The sequence below is a fragment of the Magnolia sinica genome, chromosome 11 (genome assembly GCF_029962835.1).
Source record: "Magnolia sinica isolate HGM2019 chromosome 11, MsV1, whole genome shotgun sequence".
NCBI lineage: Eukaryota > Viridiplantae > Streptophyta > Magnoliopsida > Magnoliales > Magnoliaceae > Magnolia > Magnolia sinica.
This window is the reverse complement of record NC_080583.1, coordinates 83,109,140-83,128,712: the sequence shown is the minus strand read 5'-3', so window position 1 is coordinate 83,128,712 and position 19,573 is coordinate 83,109,140. Positions and strand designations below refer to the sequence as shown.

The following is a 19,573-nucleotide window of genomic DNA, read 5'->3' as shown; positions in this document are numbered from 1 at the left end:
ATGTTGGGACGCACTCTGGATGGGCCACATACAAAATCTTACATTGAATGAATGACCATAACTAGTACAGCAATGGAAATCTGTTCAACTGTTTAAAATATCAGCAGTAGAAAACAGTCCAAATTCAACAAAATCGCATCCACTAATCAGAATTCAATCAAACTGTCCACCAAAATAATAATAATAATAATAAAAGACGTGTCCAACTATCCGATTTCGAATTCATAGCCAATGTACAGGTCTCACCACTTGGACAGTTCGGATTCGAGATACATGGACAGGCAGCCTCCCATATTTATCATATAAGCTACAGCCTACTTGTGGACTGTAACAAGTTACATCAACACGATCTGAACAGTCAATATCTCTCACTCTATCATACAAATGTGGACAGCAACAAGTTATATAAATATGATCTAAACCGTTCAAATTACGTATCAATACAATGTTGGAGCTCTTCAATTGAAAAAAGAAAAAGATCTGACCTCCAAACTCAAGATTGCAACATTGAGCTAATGGCTTGAACTGACCGACATGGCAACGGATGGCTACGAATGAATGGTCATGCTATCTACCAGCTCATTACACCTTAGCTTGCTCGCCAGTAACTCCAAAGTCACCTGCCAAACATCCAATTAAAGGATAATTCAAAATTAATGACTGCATATAAACATGGTTTACACCGCATTTGGATGCTTGGGTGAATTTACTTGCAAGCATTACTGTTTAAACATGAGGCTGTGTTTGGATGCACAAGTGAACTGAATTGCAAACCTTCAGTTCAAACCATAGTTCTAAAACTGGGTGATTCGACTCAAGACTCAGCTGACTCAGCTTGACTCAGCTAGATTTCAAGCTGAGTCACTTTGCAACTTGATCATGAGTGTGACCTGGTCATGAGATAACAAGACTCGTCGAATCTGCTCGCTGATTCAGAATGGTGAGATTCGAAGTCGCAACCTAAGACGAGGAAAACAAACCCATGTAGCCAGCATGATCTAAGGTGTGCATTTGTTAATTTCAGCTATTTTATATATTGTAACCATAGTAATAAATTGCATTCTCGGCAATTTTTCAGTTTGCAATTTTCTCAGGAGATTCCAAATTCTAAGGTCTTTCTTGAGATATTATTTGTCAAATCTCACTGAAATTAAAATATAAAAATATTTATTATAATTTAACAAATAAATTAAAATTTTTAAAATATGTATGTAATGAATTGTTTAAATTTTGAAATAATTTCACATTTAAATCACAATAATTTTGCGATAAGATAATAGGACATGCCATTAAAGAAAAACCTGAAAAAAAAGTCTCTCAAACTACAATCACATTCCTATCTAAACCAACCTGCCAGTAACATGTGTGGTTTGGATTCTAGTCTGTTTCACTTGATTAAACTAATCATACCAACTCAATTGGATGATGCATCCAAAGGAAACCTAAAGAAAACATGATAAGAGCAATGGCACCTAAGTGTACCAGTATGTATCTATACAATATATAATGCAAATAGCCTTTTTGGACGTTTTGGCCCTGCAATTAGTTTTCGAGGTTCAGATATTCAAATGACATTGGAAGACCTTTAAATTGAAGATAGGGGTATATTAAGAAAATGAAAATGTGGGTGTTGTCCAATAGACAATTCATAGTTCACCTGCAAAAAGCCAACCAACAGCTTATGTTTTACCTGCACAAGCCTCCCACAGCGCCGACTTTTTCTCTCCTGCTGATTTTTGAAAATTCTCTCATCCGATTTTGAATTTTCCTAGCTTATGTATGAGGACATTACTTTTGCTGATGTGGACGAAACAACTTCGTGTGGATGAAATCCACCCTGTCCATCAGGTGTGCCACCTTCTGTTTGGACCAAGGTATTCATTCAATAACAGTAATAGTGGCCATAACATCCAGCCTTATAGCCATACGATTTGGGCTGTTACAGCTGTTACAACCCTGGAACGGTCCAAATTCCTTTTAAAGGAAAAGATGTATTGGTCCCATGTCAGCCCGGTACCAGTCTGTTATGTCCTCATATCGGCCTGTCGTTATGGCTATCTTTGCAAATTGGGCACGGCATCGTATTGTATAATGGACACCACTGTTGCCGTTATGTCACAGCTGTTATGGCTGTAACATTACTGTTTTTTAATACCATGGTCTGGACTGGGGCCCAAAAACCAGGCCGATTCAACACTCAGGTGGGCTACACCATTGGAAGCAGTTGATATTGGAAGTCACACGATTAAAATCATCCAAATTGCGTGAGGTGTTCACCGTGGTCTGTACATGCCATCCAATCCGCTCAACTGATGTTACACACCAGGATGAATGGACTCCCCAGAAATCAAGAGATTTCAAGACTCACGGGGCCCAAACAATGTGAATTTATGGGTTTTAGGCATGATTTTACACCGTTCCCTATGGTGAGGGCAATATAAGTCTTGGATTTTACAGCATTTTAGATCCATGGTGAAAATGTGACGGCGCATCCGATGGACAGGGTGGATCGGATGCGTGTTTGTCCCGCATAGCAATCAGTTAGCACAAGTCAAGCCCTCCGCATGCCTACACAAAACAGGCTAGCACGATTTCTCTTCCTTCCGTTCTCTATGTGCATTGCACCAGCTACACCCACTAGCAATGCGATAATCATTCATGTGAGTTAATGATGTCTGTAAATAGTTGAGCTTGAACCTCACCTCTTTGAAGACTTCACTGTAAGTAGCATCTTCAAAGCCCTACATCCAACCACATGACTCTGATTAGTTTCTCTATCATACATACCGACATGCACAAGCACAAAAATGGATACAAACACACACACGTGGCTTATATTAGCTCAATCTTAAAACGACGGCTGATGTGAAAAGCTGTCCAAGGCTTAGGGGAGTTATTTGTTACTCTAGCAGTGTGATGTTAATATGTAGGAAGACATAAGTTCTACATGTGGCATATATTAGCTCAAATTAAACCATCCAAATTGAGGGACCCACTGTAGATATGCCATCATTAAAAAACCAGATCAGTTGGACAATCCTAAAAGCTGATTAATGGGCATTTGTCTTTTTAACTCAGATCGTTGGTTCTTTCCATTTCAACTTTCATCAGTGCAAGTTTCGTTTATGATCTATCTAAATTAGGGCCCACAGTCTGGATGGTGCAATCTGAGTTACTTGCATGCCACATCTGCAATTCCTTAGTGCTTGCAACCATCAGACGGCCAAAGGTTCAAAGTTTTACTCATGCACAGCATGTGGGCCTCAGTTTTGCTCAACACTATCGAGCATAGAGAAATGCTCCAGTTCTCTCCTAAAAAAAAAAAAGGAAAAAAGTTATAGTGCTCCTAGTTGCATTGGGATACTCAGACAATCCAATTCGTTGATCCAGACTGTTCACTAGGTCTGACGCACATTTCGTGGGCTACAATGCAAACACACAAATTCAACATATTAACCATTGATCAATGGCCATTAATTTAGACGGTCAAGATTGTTTCCACAAAACAAGTCCAATCGACAATTTGATCCATCTATTCATTGGGGCCCATCATGGATCGCGTATGATTCTAAAACTTTTCTAAGGCAATTGTAGCCATCCCATCCATAACTTGGAAAAGGTATGGCAATAGAAAACAAGGCCAAATCAAGGATGGATGATGTATCGGATCAATGTGATTTTTGTGTGGTGGTCCATGAAATGAGTCCTAGACTTAACAGACAGTTCAGATCGATCAATTGGACTGTAATTAGGAGCAGTATAACTTGTAGTGCTCTGAAAGCAATGGAGCATTTCTCCTGTATATATACATACGCATGTTTATATGCATGCATCATGCACAGGCGCGCACATAGATTTTGCTAACATCCACACATTCATGGGGATGTTAGCAATGTCCCCAATCCTTTTGAATGACATGTGAGACATCCAATCATCAATCAGGACAGTTTATTCAGTAGTACCACTAGGAACAAGCCATGGTGCAAGAATCATGTCGATCTGATGATCCCAAGCTTTTGAATGGGGCTAATTTGTTACAATCGTTTGTTGTTTAAGGGCCATAGCTCACATGGTTAGAATCACTGAACCAAAGTGCTACTTTGGAATCATAAACAGTACAAAGTGAGATCTATATAATAGATGTTTCGAGTGATGATTGGACCTATTTTGTTTTACAAAATATTGACGGTTCATTTTCCGCGCTATTGATCAGATGTTTAGGATCATATTGGTATGACTTTTGACCTATGGCTTGCTCCAAGTTTTGTGAATGAAAAGACGGTTCAAATCAATGATAGGCATCCCACATAGGATTAAGAAGGTTTGGGGATGTTGGGCATCCGATGTCTCCACCCTCATGGGGACCTTAGCGATGTCCCTAAACCTTTTAGATGGCAAGGGTGACCTACTGTCGATCTGAACCATTCATTCATTCATACAACTAGGAGCAAGCCATGGTGCAAGAATCACGCCATGGATGATCCTAACACTTTGAATGGGGCCAATTGTTACAATTGTCTGCTGTTTACAAGCATAAATCACATGGTTAGAATCCTCAAATCAATGTATTAGTTTAGAATCATAAGAAATACAAAGTGGGATCTATCTACTAGATGTTTCAAGATGATGATTGGACCTATTTTGTTTCTCCAATCAATCTTGGCTGTCCATTTTCATGCTATTGATCGGACGCTTACGATCACCAGATGGGCACAATTTTTCCACAGAGAGAGAGAGAGAGAGAGAGAGAGAGAGAGAGAGAGAGAGAGAGAGAGAGAGACCAATTTCCTGAAGAGCCTAAGAGATGCAGTGTTTGATTCTCCAATTTTACCACGGAATGATTGGATCCCGAAATTCTTGACTGCAAAAGCCATCATCATCAAAACAGATTCTTCTCCAAGCCCTTTTCCACGGCTGTGCTACCAATAGGAGCCACATTAGCAAACTAAGACAAACCCTTAAAAAGATTAGTAAGAAGTCCCACATCCAAAAAAGAAAAACTTCTCTAGCGTTTTTCGAAGAACATAATGGCACAAGAACAAAGCAGTGAAGCACATGTGAGAAAATATTTTATTTCCCCCTAGATACAAAAATCCTAGAAATTGAGTACAAAATCTTTGCATTTTAACCAAAACTCGAAACAATGAGAATCATAATTCTGAAAGTCAGTTGGTCGACTTGAAACTCGGCCAAGTCAACTGGACCTCGCAAGATTTCGAGCAGAGACTCTTAGAAACTTGCTAACAGCAGAGACTCAGCCAAGACTCGTTGAGTCGGCTCACAAACTCGGTCGACACATTGAGATTGGCACAACTCAACCAAATCACTCGACTAGTCAACTATTTAACCTTGTTGTCAGAAAAAGTATGCCTGTAGAAAGAGTCGAACAGGCAATCTCATTTTAAAATGGCAATACATACTACCAGAGGGCTACGAGGTATTGTTGTCTTTTATGTTGGGTATTTTTTTCAAACTGTCTATTTACCACAATTTAAATTTCCAAGCCGCCCTAGATACTCTAAATTTAATTATTTAAACGAGTGAAGTCAAATTAAGACTATGTTGAGTCTTTGTGTTGACCCAACCTGGCTATATATCGAGCCAAGTTGATTTTTCGAGCTTTTTGAACTATGATGAGAATAAAACCATTGCGATAAATCACATGCCACAGCAAAAAAATGAATCTACAAGGCCAAAATTAGTATGTTTTTGAAATGTATGAATGGTCAATAAGACAACAGATGCGGATTTAAAGCAAGGAACAAGGTATTCTATAATGGTTACGGTGGCTGTACCATTACCATTACGATACGGTCAATTGGGCCATTTTTTATATAACAGTCGTTATTGCCCCATAACGCGTAACGCTTACCACCATTAATGTTATGTAATGGTTGTAAGTTGTAATGGCCATTACGTAACCATTTTTTAATAAGTTGGCAACTAGCAACAGCACAACACACACACACACACTCTCTCTCTCTCTCTCTCTCTCTCTCTCTCTCTCTCACACACACACACACACACACACACACACTTGTAGAATATATCGTAAATGGAATTGATCGGTACCTTTTGGGTTCTGCGATCATTATTTCAATCTCAGCCATCTGTAAGTCATCAAGGTCATTCATGTAAATATTCACGTCACCAACCATAGCTGAAACAAAGAATGCTATCGTTATCACCTTGCAAATTGCAAACACTAAAAACATGATGCACAGTATCAAGCAAGCAATTAATTAAAATTTGTTCGAAGATCACGGAAGAAAAATATTTAATAATATCTTGTGTAAAAGATTCAACTCGTTGATTGTAATTAACCTATGTAATAGACTATTTGATGGCACTTGATTGTAATCAACTTATGTAATAGTCTATTACCTTGTGCCTGTGGTAGTTATATGCTCTCATTGCCGGTCCCCATCCCAGATAGTGGAGGCTTGCGTCAGGTTGGCAGCCAGCGTCAAACTTATGCCGTGAACTTCCAACATGAATCTGAACAATATGACATTCCAAACCCTTGATAGAGTGGAATGGCAGAAAAGGATTCATGTTTGGTATAAGGCTTAGCTGATGATGATGAAGATGATCTTGTGTAAAAGATTCGATTACCAACAGTGTTCTGGTATAGAGATATCATCATCGTTTTACTGTTTATGCAGTATTTGGCTCCTGACAAAAATCTGGGCCATTCAACAAGACGAGATGGCATTTTTTCTTCCTGATCCTTTTGTAATCCATGCTTGGTCGAATGAAATTTGGGGTGCAGTATGGTCTGGTGATGCCCCCTCAAAGGTTAAAGTTTTTTGTTGAACTGCTAGCTTAAATAAGGTTCTAAAGCTGAATAATCTGAGAAAAGAAAGAAAGAAACAAAGAAAGTTGCAAGCGATATTTGGAAATTGGAACTCAATTTTAATGAATTTTGGGATGGCTCCAACTTTGGGCGAGATGATTTAAAGGTGATATTTTGATAATTACTGCACTAGGCAATACATGTGCAAATATGAACTAATTTGGACCCTGAAACTATGAATGGCCCATTAAATCAATTATAATTTGTTGGATGGTTCTGTTTGCAAATTTCTCTTTGTGGGAAACGCAATAGTTGTGCTAAGGTGAAATGTCAGGCCTGATCATGTCGGCATGCGAGTCGTGTTGGTTATAATGTATCAGTGGGTTCCTTACTATTTTGTGCAGCCAACTACATGAGCATGACCTTTCAGATGTGTGGTTGCTTCACGGTTTGCTTGACAAGTACACCCCTCCATGACTTTCCTTTGCTTGCTCATCCTTTTGGAGTGTCGGGGTGCAACTAGAGCAGTTTGGGTTGGGTTGATGGTCAACCCTAGACCGACCCAATCTCAAGAGGACCCAACCCACAGCCTAACATGAGGTGCCCAACCTGAATTTCTCTATACTTGACCCAACCAAAATAAATGTGATTATTCCCAACCCGAACCAAATTTGCAAATCAGGTTGGAACACCAACCCAAACCACCCAACCCAAATACATGTGACTATTCCCAACCCAACTCGAATTTGCAAATCGGGTTGGAACACCAACCCAAACCTGACACAACGACCTTGACAACCTGACCCAACCCAACCTGAAATTGGGTTGCATCAATTGGGTTCAGGTTGACCCAAGCCCAAATTACGGCCCTATTAGGGTGTGCTTGTAATCATTGGGCTAGGTTCACTACTGGGAGGGAATGTGTTTGGCATATATATGCAGTTCGATGTGAGCCGCTACCATGGCCAGTTTAACAGTGGAAGGTTGATGTCTAGTGGGCAGCCACTCATAGAACTTTTTTTGGCAGCCTACCATTTAAAAGCCAACACCAAATTGTTTGGGGAAAGGCTAAGATTATGATGGGGATGAGGGAAGTCTTTTGAGTTCTTTTTCATGGCCTTGTGCTACATAGCTGAAAATTCAGCCTCTCTAATATACTCTTCTCCTTCTGTTTGTGAAACTATTTATGGAGACTGGAATCCATTAAGATGATTCATCTATTATCTACATAGGAAATTGGAAAAGGCACGCTTTATGGAACCCCCCCTTTTTTTTTCTTTGAGAAGATGACAATATCATTAAACCCAAAACAGCAAAATGAAAGAACTTGCAGAAGAAGGTGACCTTATCGTCACTCCACTGCGGGACCAAAACAAAACACAAAGGACGGGGGACAGCAGATCCAAAATAAAATAAAAACATAAGCCTGAACCCTGATCAGACGGTTCAGACCACCAAGAAAGTATTGACTCCCATTTCCTCTCAAGTCAGTAACTGAGATTCCTGAAAACTCTGGGAGGCTAAACCAAGAACCGAAGAGACAATAGAATAGGACAGAGCTGTCTTTGAAATGCTCTTGCCTTAAAAAATTCTTATGTTCCTTTCCTTCTATAACCCCCAAATAACTGAGAAGGGGAAAAGGGACAATAATCACCTTCAGTGATCTGAAAACGGACCACTGGTCCAGCCTGCAAAAACCTCCCCCATTGACGCATTTAACTTTTAACGGTTTAAACAATTGACCCCAACATTCACTTGCAACCAGCCAATGTACGAAGAGGTGAGCCACAGATTCCTTGCTTTTCCCATACACGATGCACATATTCACCATCGCCATATTTCTCCTTTCAAGATTATCCACTGTAAGGATTTTATTGGCAACGGCTAATGAAGTAAATGCTCACACTCGATGAGGAATAGGGGCTTTCCATATCTTAGCACAAGGGTAGTCAGAGCCACACCCAACACATAGTTTAGAGAAAATGGACTTGGCTGAGAACCTACCATTCATTGCTCGCCTCCGCCACTCGGGGCCTGTTTGGATACCACCAAATAAGTTGCTTTTTCTACTTACAGCATTAGTAACTTATTTCAGATAAGTTTGGTTTATGATTAGTTATAAGAAACTTTTTTACTTAAAATTACTTAATCACTTCAGTTAGTTTTTTTTAGCTTTTTCACTTTTCATAAGTTGTTGAAGAGAGGCAACAGGAGAGATGAAAGAGAGGAGAAGCTGATAAGTATGTTGTTTACCAAACATACTTATTTGCTTAATAAGTAGAAACTAAGATAAATTACTTGAGCCATAAGTAGCTTATCTCAAGTAACTGACGATCCAAATGCCCCTTTAGTATCTTCACGTGAGGTGTCAATATGTGCCTCATGAAGGATACCCATCAGAGCAGCAAAGTCTCTAGTATCCTCATTTAGATTTTGTATGAGAGGAACATTCCAAACCATGGGTTCCCCCAAAAGCTCATAACACTCACTTTCACCTCCTTGATTGTGTCAAGGGAGTAGATAGATGGAAAAGCCATGGCCCAGGAATAAAGTCCCTACCCATGCCCTTCCAGAACCTAATGCTGAAGCTTGTTCCAAGCTGGTATGATTGAAATCTATGCTCCATTGCTCCTAGCTTGAAGGGGAGTGTTACTGATAGGAATTGGTTAAAGGGCTTTACTATAATTTTCCTTTACTTTCTAAAAAGCATACTTCATGTTGATGACTTCAAAACACATCAGTTGTAAGTTAGTCCACTAACACAATTCTAGTCGTATTTTATATCCTGGAAAACCCTAGCCTCTATCACCCACAAATAAGACAAGCAGGAATAAAAATGAAATAACCACTCGGAATATCTATTTCCTAACAAAATCCATAGAAAAGAAGAAGGAAAGAAAGAAATATATAATCTTACCTTCAACATGGGGATCTCCATGAACAAAGTCTCCAACAATCATTTGCTTATCCAAGACAATGAATGTGTGCTCTGCAACACCCACATCTCATATTCATTTCATCAAGTTAAAGACTAGCAACAGATCTTGAATCAAAGAACAAAGAAAAGGGAACATGGAAGAGCTGATCTTTACATCCCTAGTTTTTGATAGATACACCCCTTCTATCTGAATAGAATACATAGTAGATGCTAATTGTTGCCATATGTACACAAAAGAATGAATCTATAAAAACAGGGGGCCTTAACGCATTTCCCAAGAAAACCTTGACAATTGAAAGGGGGGGGGGGGGGGGGCGCGCACACAATTTTCTCTTTGGATAGACTATTGCCTTCATTCAATCATTGATTTGTTAACTGCTGAAGCTTTGTTCAAGTTTGGAAAAAAAAAAGGTGAATACACACCCCAATCTTGTTTGACCTATTGTATTGAAGTTGATTAACTGTTGAAGCTTTGTTCAAGTTTCTTAATATTTTTTTTTAATCATTGATTTGAGTCGGATGTTAGTGATCTACCAGGCTCAAGTCAATTTGGTCTGAGCAAACCAGGCCAACCTGATTTCGGTCCAGATTCGACCTAGATTGCATAAAATGTAATCAATGCATTAAATAGAAACATAAACAAATCACCAAAAATTTATATTTTAGAAATCAAAATTACCTTTCATAAATTCCTTAACTCTTCTTCTGTAGCTAACTGGTAGTCTACCTTCGATATTAAATGCAAAATGACCTATGTAAGATGCAGCAATAGATCACACTCATTCCCAAGAAGTCACGGACCATCGAAGCAACAATAGGATACTTAGTTTCACTAAGCTTCTACCCAACAAAAATGTTAATATTTTCTCGTACAACTTGTTCCTTAGAATGGACACGAGTTTGGCTTAAATTTATTTAAAACTTTTTGAAATACACGATAATACAAAAAATTGATTTAAACTTACTGAAAAATAAAAATAAAAATTACTTCAATAGTCTATTAGACCTGAAATTTGAATAGCTTGGGTTGAGCCTATTCCAAATTTAGTCTCATCTCGAAGCATTTATTTTCTTATATTATCACTTTAATTTCCACTCATATTTTAATTGTCCTCTAAATAAGGGTATATTCATGTAGTGTGACATCTTCTTCAAGCCACATTGAGTTATACATGGTGAGTAATTTCTCCTTCTATTTTGGATAATGTTGATCAAATTTAGAATGAATTACGATAGAATACGTAAAAAAGTATGGGTTGGGTTCAATCGTGATTGTTTCTCATTAAATGTAGGAAGAGACCCTTCAATCAACAAATATCAATTATACTACTAGATATGCTCCATCAAAGTTTTTAATTTTATTAATAAACTAAAATTAAAAGAACAAGATATTAAAGCAATATCAGATACTCTCTTTAAGGAATTTAAGCGTATCTAGTACATTTCTAGACTCTATTCTCGCTAGATGGGACAATGAAAATAAGTGTTTCATCCTTAAGGGAAAAAGGGACATTGCATTTAATAATGGGGTTGAGTATGAATGGAGAATATATAGATACTGAATACGTGGCATACAAGTAATTCAAACTAAACTGTCCAAATTAAGGGCCCCTAGTTTAGATGTATCATGAACCTAAAAATTGAGATTATGAGATTATTTAACTATTGGATTTGTGGACATTTATAGGACGGTTAAAAATGAAAAAATCTAAGGGCTTGTTTGGATGCCTATAAGTTGGGTTAGTGGGAAGTGACTTATAAGGAAGTCACTTACACGTGGTGTTTGGGGGAGGAAATTCACATGTAAGTCACTTATAGGAAAAATTGCCAGGAAACTTCCAGGGGCTGGGGGTGAGAAGTCACTTCCCTGTAAGTGACTTACATGCGAACTGTCTGATTTTTAAAAAGAGGGGAAGCAGGGGGAAACACACCTCCATTACAGCAAAGCTCCAGCAATTGAAGTTCTAGTAAGTTCTCTCTGTCTCTCTCTCTCTCTGTCTCTCTCTCTCTCTCTCTCTATGCGATTAGGGTCAACGTGCGCCTCTCTCTCTTCCCCCCTCTCCCTCTCTATAGTTATAAGGTTAAGAGCTTTTTTCTACTTTTATTTGAAGTGGGCTCAATTCAGTGAGGCCGTGACGGTGGGACCCGATTCGGAACAATTGATTGGACTGTCCATGTATCCCTATGCAACCTTTTGTTCTTGAAGCAATTGATCTTGTCTCCTTCTACATGGCCCTATTTGAGCAGGGCTTACCAGGTCAATAGTTTGGATAAGGGAGCCATGAATTCTAGTTGTAGCATCTGATTATGTAATCCAATGCTATTGTACAATGCTTCTCCTCTTCTTGTGAGTTGCATATGAGTTGTATCAATCCATTGACTTGTGTTTTTTTGTTTTGGCGCATCTTAGCATTATTAGGATTTCTATATTGTAGGTAGTTTGAATCCGTGAGCCCATTTTTATGACCCACTTGATGATTGGTTTAGCCTAATAATTGACTTAAATATTCATCTAGACAAGCTTAACAACATGTCATAATTAGTGTCAACATTTCTTCTATATGATTATAACATTTTGGAATAATTTTCTACTCCATTCTCTACTTGGTGTGAATATACAACTTCTTAACTGTAACTAACATGCAGGTTACCTAAAAACAAAAACCAACTTACCTTATAAGTGACTTACAGCTTACATTCAAACACCAAAACCTGTAAGTCACAACTTAAAGAGCTTACAGGCATCCAAACAGGCCCTAATGGTCAACCAGCAAGTGTCCATGAATCAGAGGTTCGGATTATTCAACCAATCTGATTTCAGGATTGTGAGTTAACGACACTCCGGGCCCACAATTTAGTTGGTTTAATTTGAGTTACTGTGTGCCATGTGTACAATTTCCAAATGCCTGCGCATCAAGCTACATACGCGGCCAGAGTATCAAATAATTCGCCTTTATATATATATATATATATATATATATATATAATATATATATATATATATATATATATATATAAACAGTGAAGTTGATACTGACGCCCTAAATTTTGATAGACACACCCCTTTCTGTTTGGGTAGACGAAATACTCGTGTGAATGGCAACCATTGCCAGTGTATGAATGGGGTATGGGCATCAAAAGCAGGAGAGAGAGAGAGAGAGAGAGAGAGAGAGAGAGAGAGAGAGAGGTTACTGTTGGGGTCCTGGGTCCAGGAGAGGTGCATGTCGTACTCTTGGTCCAGTGTCAAGGGCTCGGATCCTGTGGCCTGCAAGAGATATGGGTCCCGCATCCATTCGTGGTACTTGGGCACGTGCTCCCTCATGTACGGTACTAATATCACCTTCTTCCCTTCCAAGATCACTCCCATTCTCTCTCTCTCTCTCTCTCTTCGTGACAGTGGAGCCGAGGATATATAAATGGAATCCTCGAGCCTTGACTACAGACAAGTGGGCCCAACGGATTGGTGATCCTAACCGTCCATTCACTAGATCCAAGTAGGGGCCTCACTCTCTCGCATGTTCCTGGAGTCGTGGATTTTGTGGAATACTCGAGCTCCAAATATAGACATGTCGGCCCGATGGATTTGTGGTCCAGATCGTTTATCCGATAAGCCCCGGTAGAGAGGACAATGGGTTTGGGCCAAGCCTGTTAATATGTGGCCCAAGGCCCATCTTCGGTGTCGCCCTTCTTGTTAAAGCCCGAGGCCGAAGTGATTGGGCCCGTTCTCGCCCACCCCTTAAATTCGTCAAATCAAAGCCGTACGTTTCGTTTTGAAGCCCCATCCACAGGACAATCCCAGCCCCTATATGCGGGCCAGTGTCAGGTCATGGTGGACGTGGATTTCCAGCCGAGGCTTTTTGAGGAACTTCCTAACCCAAGGTTGTTGCGTGGGGCCCACCACCATGTTTTTGAGAAATCAACTCCGTTGATCCTTTTTGAGAGGTTATTTTAGTAAATGTAGTAAAAATTTTGAGGTGCATCCAAAACTCAAGTGGGCCACACAAGAGGAAAGAGTTGGGATTTAGTGAGCATCGTTGAAACATTCTTATGACTATAAAAGTTTTATATTGGGCTTTTTCTTTTTCTTTTTTTCCTGTGTGTGTGTTTTCACTTCATCTCAGTGGGAATGACCTTATAAACGATTTGGATGGCATATAAACATCAAGGTGGAGCCTAGGAAGGTTTCAACGGTAGAAATTTATTTCCCAAATTTCTCCTCTCATGTGTGACCCACTTGAGTTTTGGATATGGTAGCACCATATATGCTTACCTTTTATGCATTTTTTTTTTTCCTAAACAGCCGAAAACTTATGTTACTAAAGTAAATTTTTTAGGTATGGAAAAAAGGATTTAGACAAAAAACCTTTGTCCTTGAATCAGAGCAGTGAAAAGTTTGAGTATTTTTATTTCTATTAGTTTGTTCATATGGGTGGAAGTCTAGATTAATAGGTTAGTTTTTGTTGGTTAAGGAAAAACCTATCGATGGAAGGCCGCGTCTATAGTAAAAAATTACCCCTTGAGTTTTGGGTACACCTAAATTTCTTTTCCGTAACATGTTGTAACATGTTCTAAAATAACCTGGCAAGAGGGATGGACTGAATTGACTTCACACAAAAGGCTTACTCTGGGAATCTGCGTTTGGTCATGCTTGTGGGCTTTCAGAATGCACAAATCAAGACCGTTGATCTCACGATTGTGGCCATGGATGAACCATGCCCTAAAATTTCCTTGATGGGCAATGGTTAGGAAGATATATACAACACCAGTCCACATTCAACTGTAGAAGTCCAATTGCTGGGTAGGCTTCCAGCAATTGCTGGGAGTTCATTTTAGGGATGTTTGTAAGAAATCCAACCCGTACATTCAATACTCGAATGGGCCAAAAACGTAAGGATTGAACATCGACGGTTGAAATATCCGTGGGGCTACAAAAGTTTTGAATCATGCTGATACTTGTGTTTTCGGTTCATCTTAGTAAGAATGACTTAATAAGTTTGGTTCAGATCGAGAAGAGAAGGATTGGGATATTGGGTTTGGTTCAGATCGAGAAGAGATTTGACGAATGAGGTATGTGACACATTGACAACCATTAATATCATATCACGTTTCTCGCTATCCTTTGCCGAATGACAAGAAACATAAGGGGGCAATGTTTATACCAAAATCTAGTAGATCAGATCAACAACACAGATTATGCCATGTAGCATATGTCTAGCGGCACACCATGTTTTTTTTTAAAAAAACTCTTTAGATCGAACCAACAAAATTTATGGATAATGATGAATAGTCGTTATGGATGTGTCAGTGTTGAAGCATGTTCGACTGAGGCAACTATTATCAAGAGGATGATAACTACTCGTTTCTAACTGGATACACGCGGAGGTGCCACGTGGGCCATCCATTATCTTCAACCTAAAACATGATAAGTTATAAAAAGCAAGAGCAAACATAGAAGAAGGGTTCCAATCCTTTAATCCAAACACAAATTCTTTACCCGCAATGTTGATGATTATCTTAACATAACATCTTAGCTTACTTCATCCATCGCTCATTAGGTGAGACCTTTAGGATAGAAGTAACATCAGTCCGTCCCTATGACCATGCCGGACCGATTCATATTTTTAATTCGTGGTTGTAATTTCATTCCATATGTGCATGCACTCCGGATCTCGAATGAAGACTATTAGCCTTAGAACCTGGCCACCTATGCTCAAATCTTGGTCCAACATTAGCTTTTTGTAATCTCAATTGCCAACGCCCGCTCATCGATCTGTTGTTGCTCTTAGCTAGGGTTGGCAATCCCGCTTAGTGGTAAGAAGACCGTGATCGATCACGTTCAAAATTTGCATTCGTTTCCATCCACCTCCACCCATTCAATTATACAACGTTGCACATTCGTAAGTCCTTGATTGACAAGATAAAAAGAGCTCATTAAAGGATAAATTCTTTTCCTTACAAATCATTTACTTAAAAATGAGCGCAAGATTGTTGGCTGAATAGACGGTGGTTGATCGACCCGCCGCTCTATCTCTACGCCGGGGTTAACGGTGATCGCGGTTTGAACCGAGACTCACATCGGTCCTAGCACACTGCGCACAACAAAATGAGCATACACGGGTGATCGAGAAAACCATACCAACAATGATACACCTCATATAAGTCCCACTTAATTTCGAATAATGTCATCCACATAGTAAAATCCTATGAACCTTCGTCCAAAAAAATTCTAAATTTCAATGATGAGAAACCAAAATTTAAAAACTACTAAAATATTTGTGATTGGTGTTCTAAAGAAATCATGAGTGCTATTAGGTTTTGGTAAGATCATCTCCTCACCCATAGGGATGGTAGAGCAAATCTTCTTCATCAACATGCCATGTAATTTTAACACTATGCAAATGACAGGCCCTACCATGAAGGTCATCCTTTACAAAAATCAGGGAAATCCACTTATTAGATGGGCCACACCATTTGAATGACTGGACAACAAACAGTCTAACTTGTTCGTACAGGTGTGGCACATCTAATCACTGAAACACCCTTTTTCTTCTTATTATTAAAATTTTAAGATGAGTGGTCTAATTGAAGTTTTTACCTTTGATAGAGTGGAATTATGGCACAGGGTTCATGTAGCTTACGCTAATTAGTTGGGATAAAGCTTTTAGATGATGAATCTTACAACCCATTCAAAATAAGGGTGGCCATCCAATTGATCTTATGAGGACACATAAATAAAGCATTTAGTAATTTGGGTCAGACATTTTTTTTTTTAAATAATTAATATAACGTAAAACCTCATTATGACAAAAATTCTAAATTGTCAGCCAGGATTGGACGATTGGACGCCGATTGGGTCCTACCCCCAGCCACGAATGGGCAGATTTGTGTGAGGGCCCACCGTGATGTATTTTTCTATTCATGTTGTCCATCCCTTTTCTCGTATCATACTAAGGTATGAGCTAAAAAATGAGCAGCTACAAAGCTTAAGTGGACCAAACCAAAAATGACTCTTGCATTTAATGCAACGCAAAAATAACCTACATTTAATGCTTTTGCATTTAATGCAACCCAAGTTTACTATTTAGTATGGTCCACTTCGGTGTTGCATCTGCCTTATTTTTTGGCTCATACCTTAAATTGATATGAGAACTGGAAAAAATGGTGTGAATAGATGGATACATAATGGTGGCCCCCATACATATATGCACAACCATGGCTAGATATTGGTGAGGGTAGGACGTAATCTGCTTCCGCTAGGATATGCTTTTTAACAAAGAGCACAGATCATTTATGTTGAAGGCATAGGAATTTCGATGACTCCAGCTAACAAGATTGTAACGACCCAGATTTTAGGAGCCGAGTAAATGCTCGACTCCCGTTATCCCGGATGCCACTTATGCTTTACGGAAGCGGGATTCTACAGTTCGTTTCACCTGGCATTTGAGCAATTTATAGAATTAAAATAGATTATGCGATATACCCTGTAATAAACGTAAATTTTAATTCAAGTAAATCAGTTAACAAGTAAAAGTACAACTGAGAAAAATTTACAGTTCCAAAAATACAAAATGTGTCGACTCTAAAATTTCATTGACGTCCCACAGGTGTCCGACATCGGCCCACCCAGCAACTAGAAGTACGAGGACTCCTCCTTCGAGTCTGTGTGCGCCTCCTCCAACGCATTGGACTCCATAGTACCTGCATCTATAACAGTGTTTGGTTGGTGTTTTAAAACACCATCCCAGAGTGGGAGTGAGGGATCAACTCAGTGGTTCAATTAACATCAAGTTACACATGTTATCAATTTCACAAACACGGTCAATGATAAAGTACATTTAGATCCTAGATGCTCTTATTAATGCACGTGCATGCTATTATGAGATGATGCATGTCCTCACAATCCAACACTCCCTCATAGTGACTCCGACGTCTCATTCGCAAATACCAACACTCCCTCATCACACGACCACAATTCTCGAGTCACCACAATTTAAACTAATGCGATGCAATGAATGTTCATACTAACCAAGTGAACTAATTAAGTCCGTTCATCCAACAAAATTGGAAAAGCTGAAAACCTCCATATAATCAATGACCTTATCTAGATTGTTAGGCCCAGGGCGGCCGTAGCGGCTCTGTGCCTGTGATCCTTGATCCATATTAGGGTTTACCACTTAGACGATAACTCCTCAATTAATATGAGGCTAACACTGGCCCAACCAATCACTTAGGACCCGGATGACACAGCCCGGACGCACAGGTTTAGGCCGCCGACAAATGATGTAAGGGTCATCACTCAAACGCAATTGTGGAACGATCGCGGCATCATTACAGTTTGATGTACTAGGCTGATAGCCTTATTAGTTGCTCATTGGTCACTACGGGGAGGCTCGTCATGACAGCATAGGTTGACAACATGGACACGGTGTCCATAACACCATGCCTAGCTCATGAGACTTGAGGATCGTATCACTAATGGTTATTAGTAAACCTCTCATGGGCATGGGGTGCTCCAGATTCAGGCAGGCATGATTGTACATGGTGGACATATATGGTTGGTTGGCTATTAGGCTGGTTCGGTTGACTTGGGCAAACCTCGGTGTAACCGACATTGGGTGTAAGCATCTCATGTAGTTTGACTATTATCGGTTGTCCGTGTTCGCCCCGGGTCAATCAGACTAGTCTGCGGTGGCCAATCCAAATAAGGCTGCCCTCGTAAATTTATGGTTTACCGGCCAACCCAATTAATTAAATAGCTACAATTAATCAATATACTTAATAAATTAATTATCGTAATTATAGGAAAGAGTACCAAACAACAAATCAAGAAAAATTCTACTTGATTTGGACATTTTATCAAACATGTAGGCGTACTACCCAAATCATCACAATTTACATGTGATAAGGCAAAATTAGGTGCATATGTAGGAGAATAATACGGAGCATAAGCATGAAATTTCAACAATTTCACCCTATTCTAGCATGCAATCAGATGTTCAGGCTACATTACACAAAAATTCGAAATTTATGAAGGGCAATCAATCGAACTAGTATACACTAGTTAGCATGCAATCATCCATTCACTACATAAATCGTTGATTGCGACATGGGCTCCATAATCGGCAACCTAAAGGTAATGGTCCACACCTAAGGCTAAGGTCCTATGGATTAGCTTGCCGGTGCCCTATGCTAGTGAGGTTAGCTTGTAAGGGCACATGCAATCAGCCCTCAAGGCCCAAATCTTAAAAAATGGCTTGTTAGTTACCTTTGATTGTCGTCGGGGCAATTCTGATGTGTGGTGTGGTTGCGGCTACATCACGGGCTAGTGGGAATGGGGTGAATGCTCCGATCTACTCCCTCTTACACTTTCTCACATTCTCTTCCTCTCTCTCCTCTCTTTTTGCAAGTGAAAATTCGTATGGGAGTGAGAGAGTGAGAAATGGGAGCTATTTATAGTACCAGAATGTGCACAAATAGCACCGGTGCCTCATTTTCCATTAGACTTGTCTTGGTGGAGGGTGTTTCTGACTTACAGGACCTCAATGGAGGCCCACAGCCTCATCCGCACCAGAGGGTAGGTGTCCCACCATGGGATCTATGTTACATCACAATTTGGCGACAATTAGACGCTTCGATAAACCATGGGGACCCCACTTGCGATAGACGGTCGTCGGTGATTAATCGGGGCTACGACTATATGAATATGAGGAGAAAATATCTTTAACTCGTACCTCGAGTTCCGTTGTGATCTAATGGTGAAAAAGTCACAAGTTCACAAAAGAGTGAGGGGTCTATTTCACTTAAATTTCAGATTTCAGTCTAATACATTTGTGTATTCC

At 39.5% G+C, this 19,573-nt stretch overlaps 1 protein-coding gene across 1 annotated transcript; it reads right to left on the bottom strand.

The window, feature by feature from the left end:
* Positions 1–152: 152 nt before the first annotated feature.
* Positions 153–13,262, bottom strand: LOC131219539 (GCN5-related N-acetyltransferase 9). The gene is made up of 6 exons (XM_058214736.1): positions 12,927–13,262; positions 9,714–9,785; positions 6,073–6,160; positions 4,782–4,914; positions 2,703–2,741; positions 153–620 (listed from the first exon to the last, which is right to left on the bottom strand). Exons 1-6 carry the CDS (start codon positions 13,099–13,101, stop codon positions 549–551), a joined length of 579 nt encoding a protein of 192 aa, XP_058070719.1. The 5' UTR covers positions 13,102–13,262; the 3' UTR covers positions 153–548.
* Between the last annotated feature and the right edge of the window lie 6,311 nt (positions 13,263–19,573).

What these genes read in the sequence shown, in the direction of transcription:
- LOC131219539 (XM_058214736.1), bottom strand. Translation starts at nt 13,101, where the DNA reads ATGGGAGTGATCTTGGAAGGGAAGAAGGTGATATTAGTACCGTACATG. An exon ending in TGGAGATCCCCATGTTGAAG is followed by an intron (nt 6,161 to 9,713) that starts GTAAGATTATAT and finishes TCTTTGTTTCAG; the next exon opens with CTATGGTTGGTGACGTGAAT. An exon ending in ATGATCGCAGAACCCAAAAG is followed by an intron (nt 4,915 to 6,072) that starts GTACCGATCAAT and finishes TTGGTAGCACAG; the next exon opens with CCGTGGAAAAGGGCTTGGAG.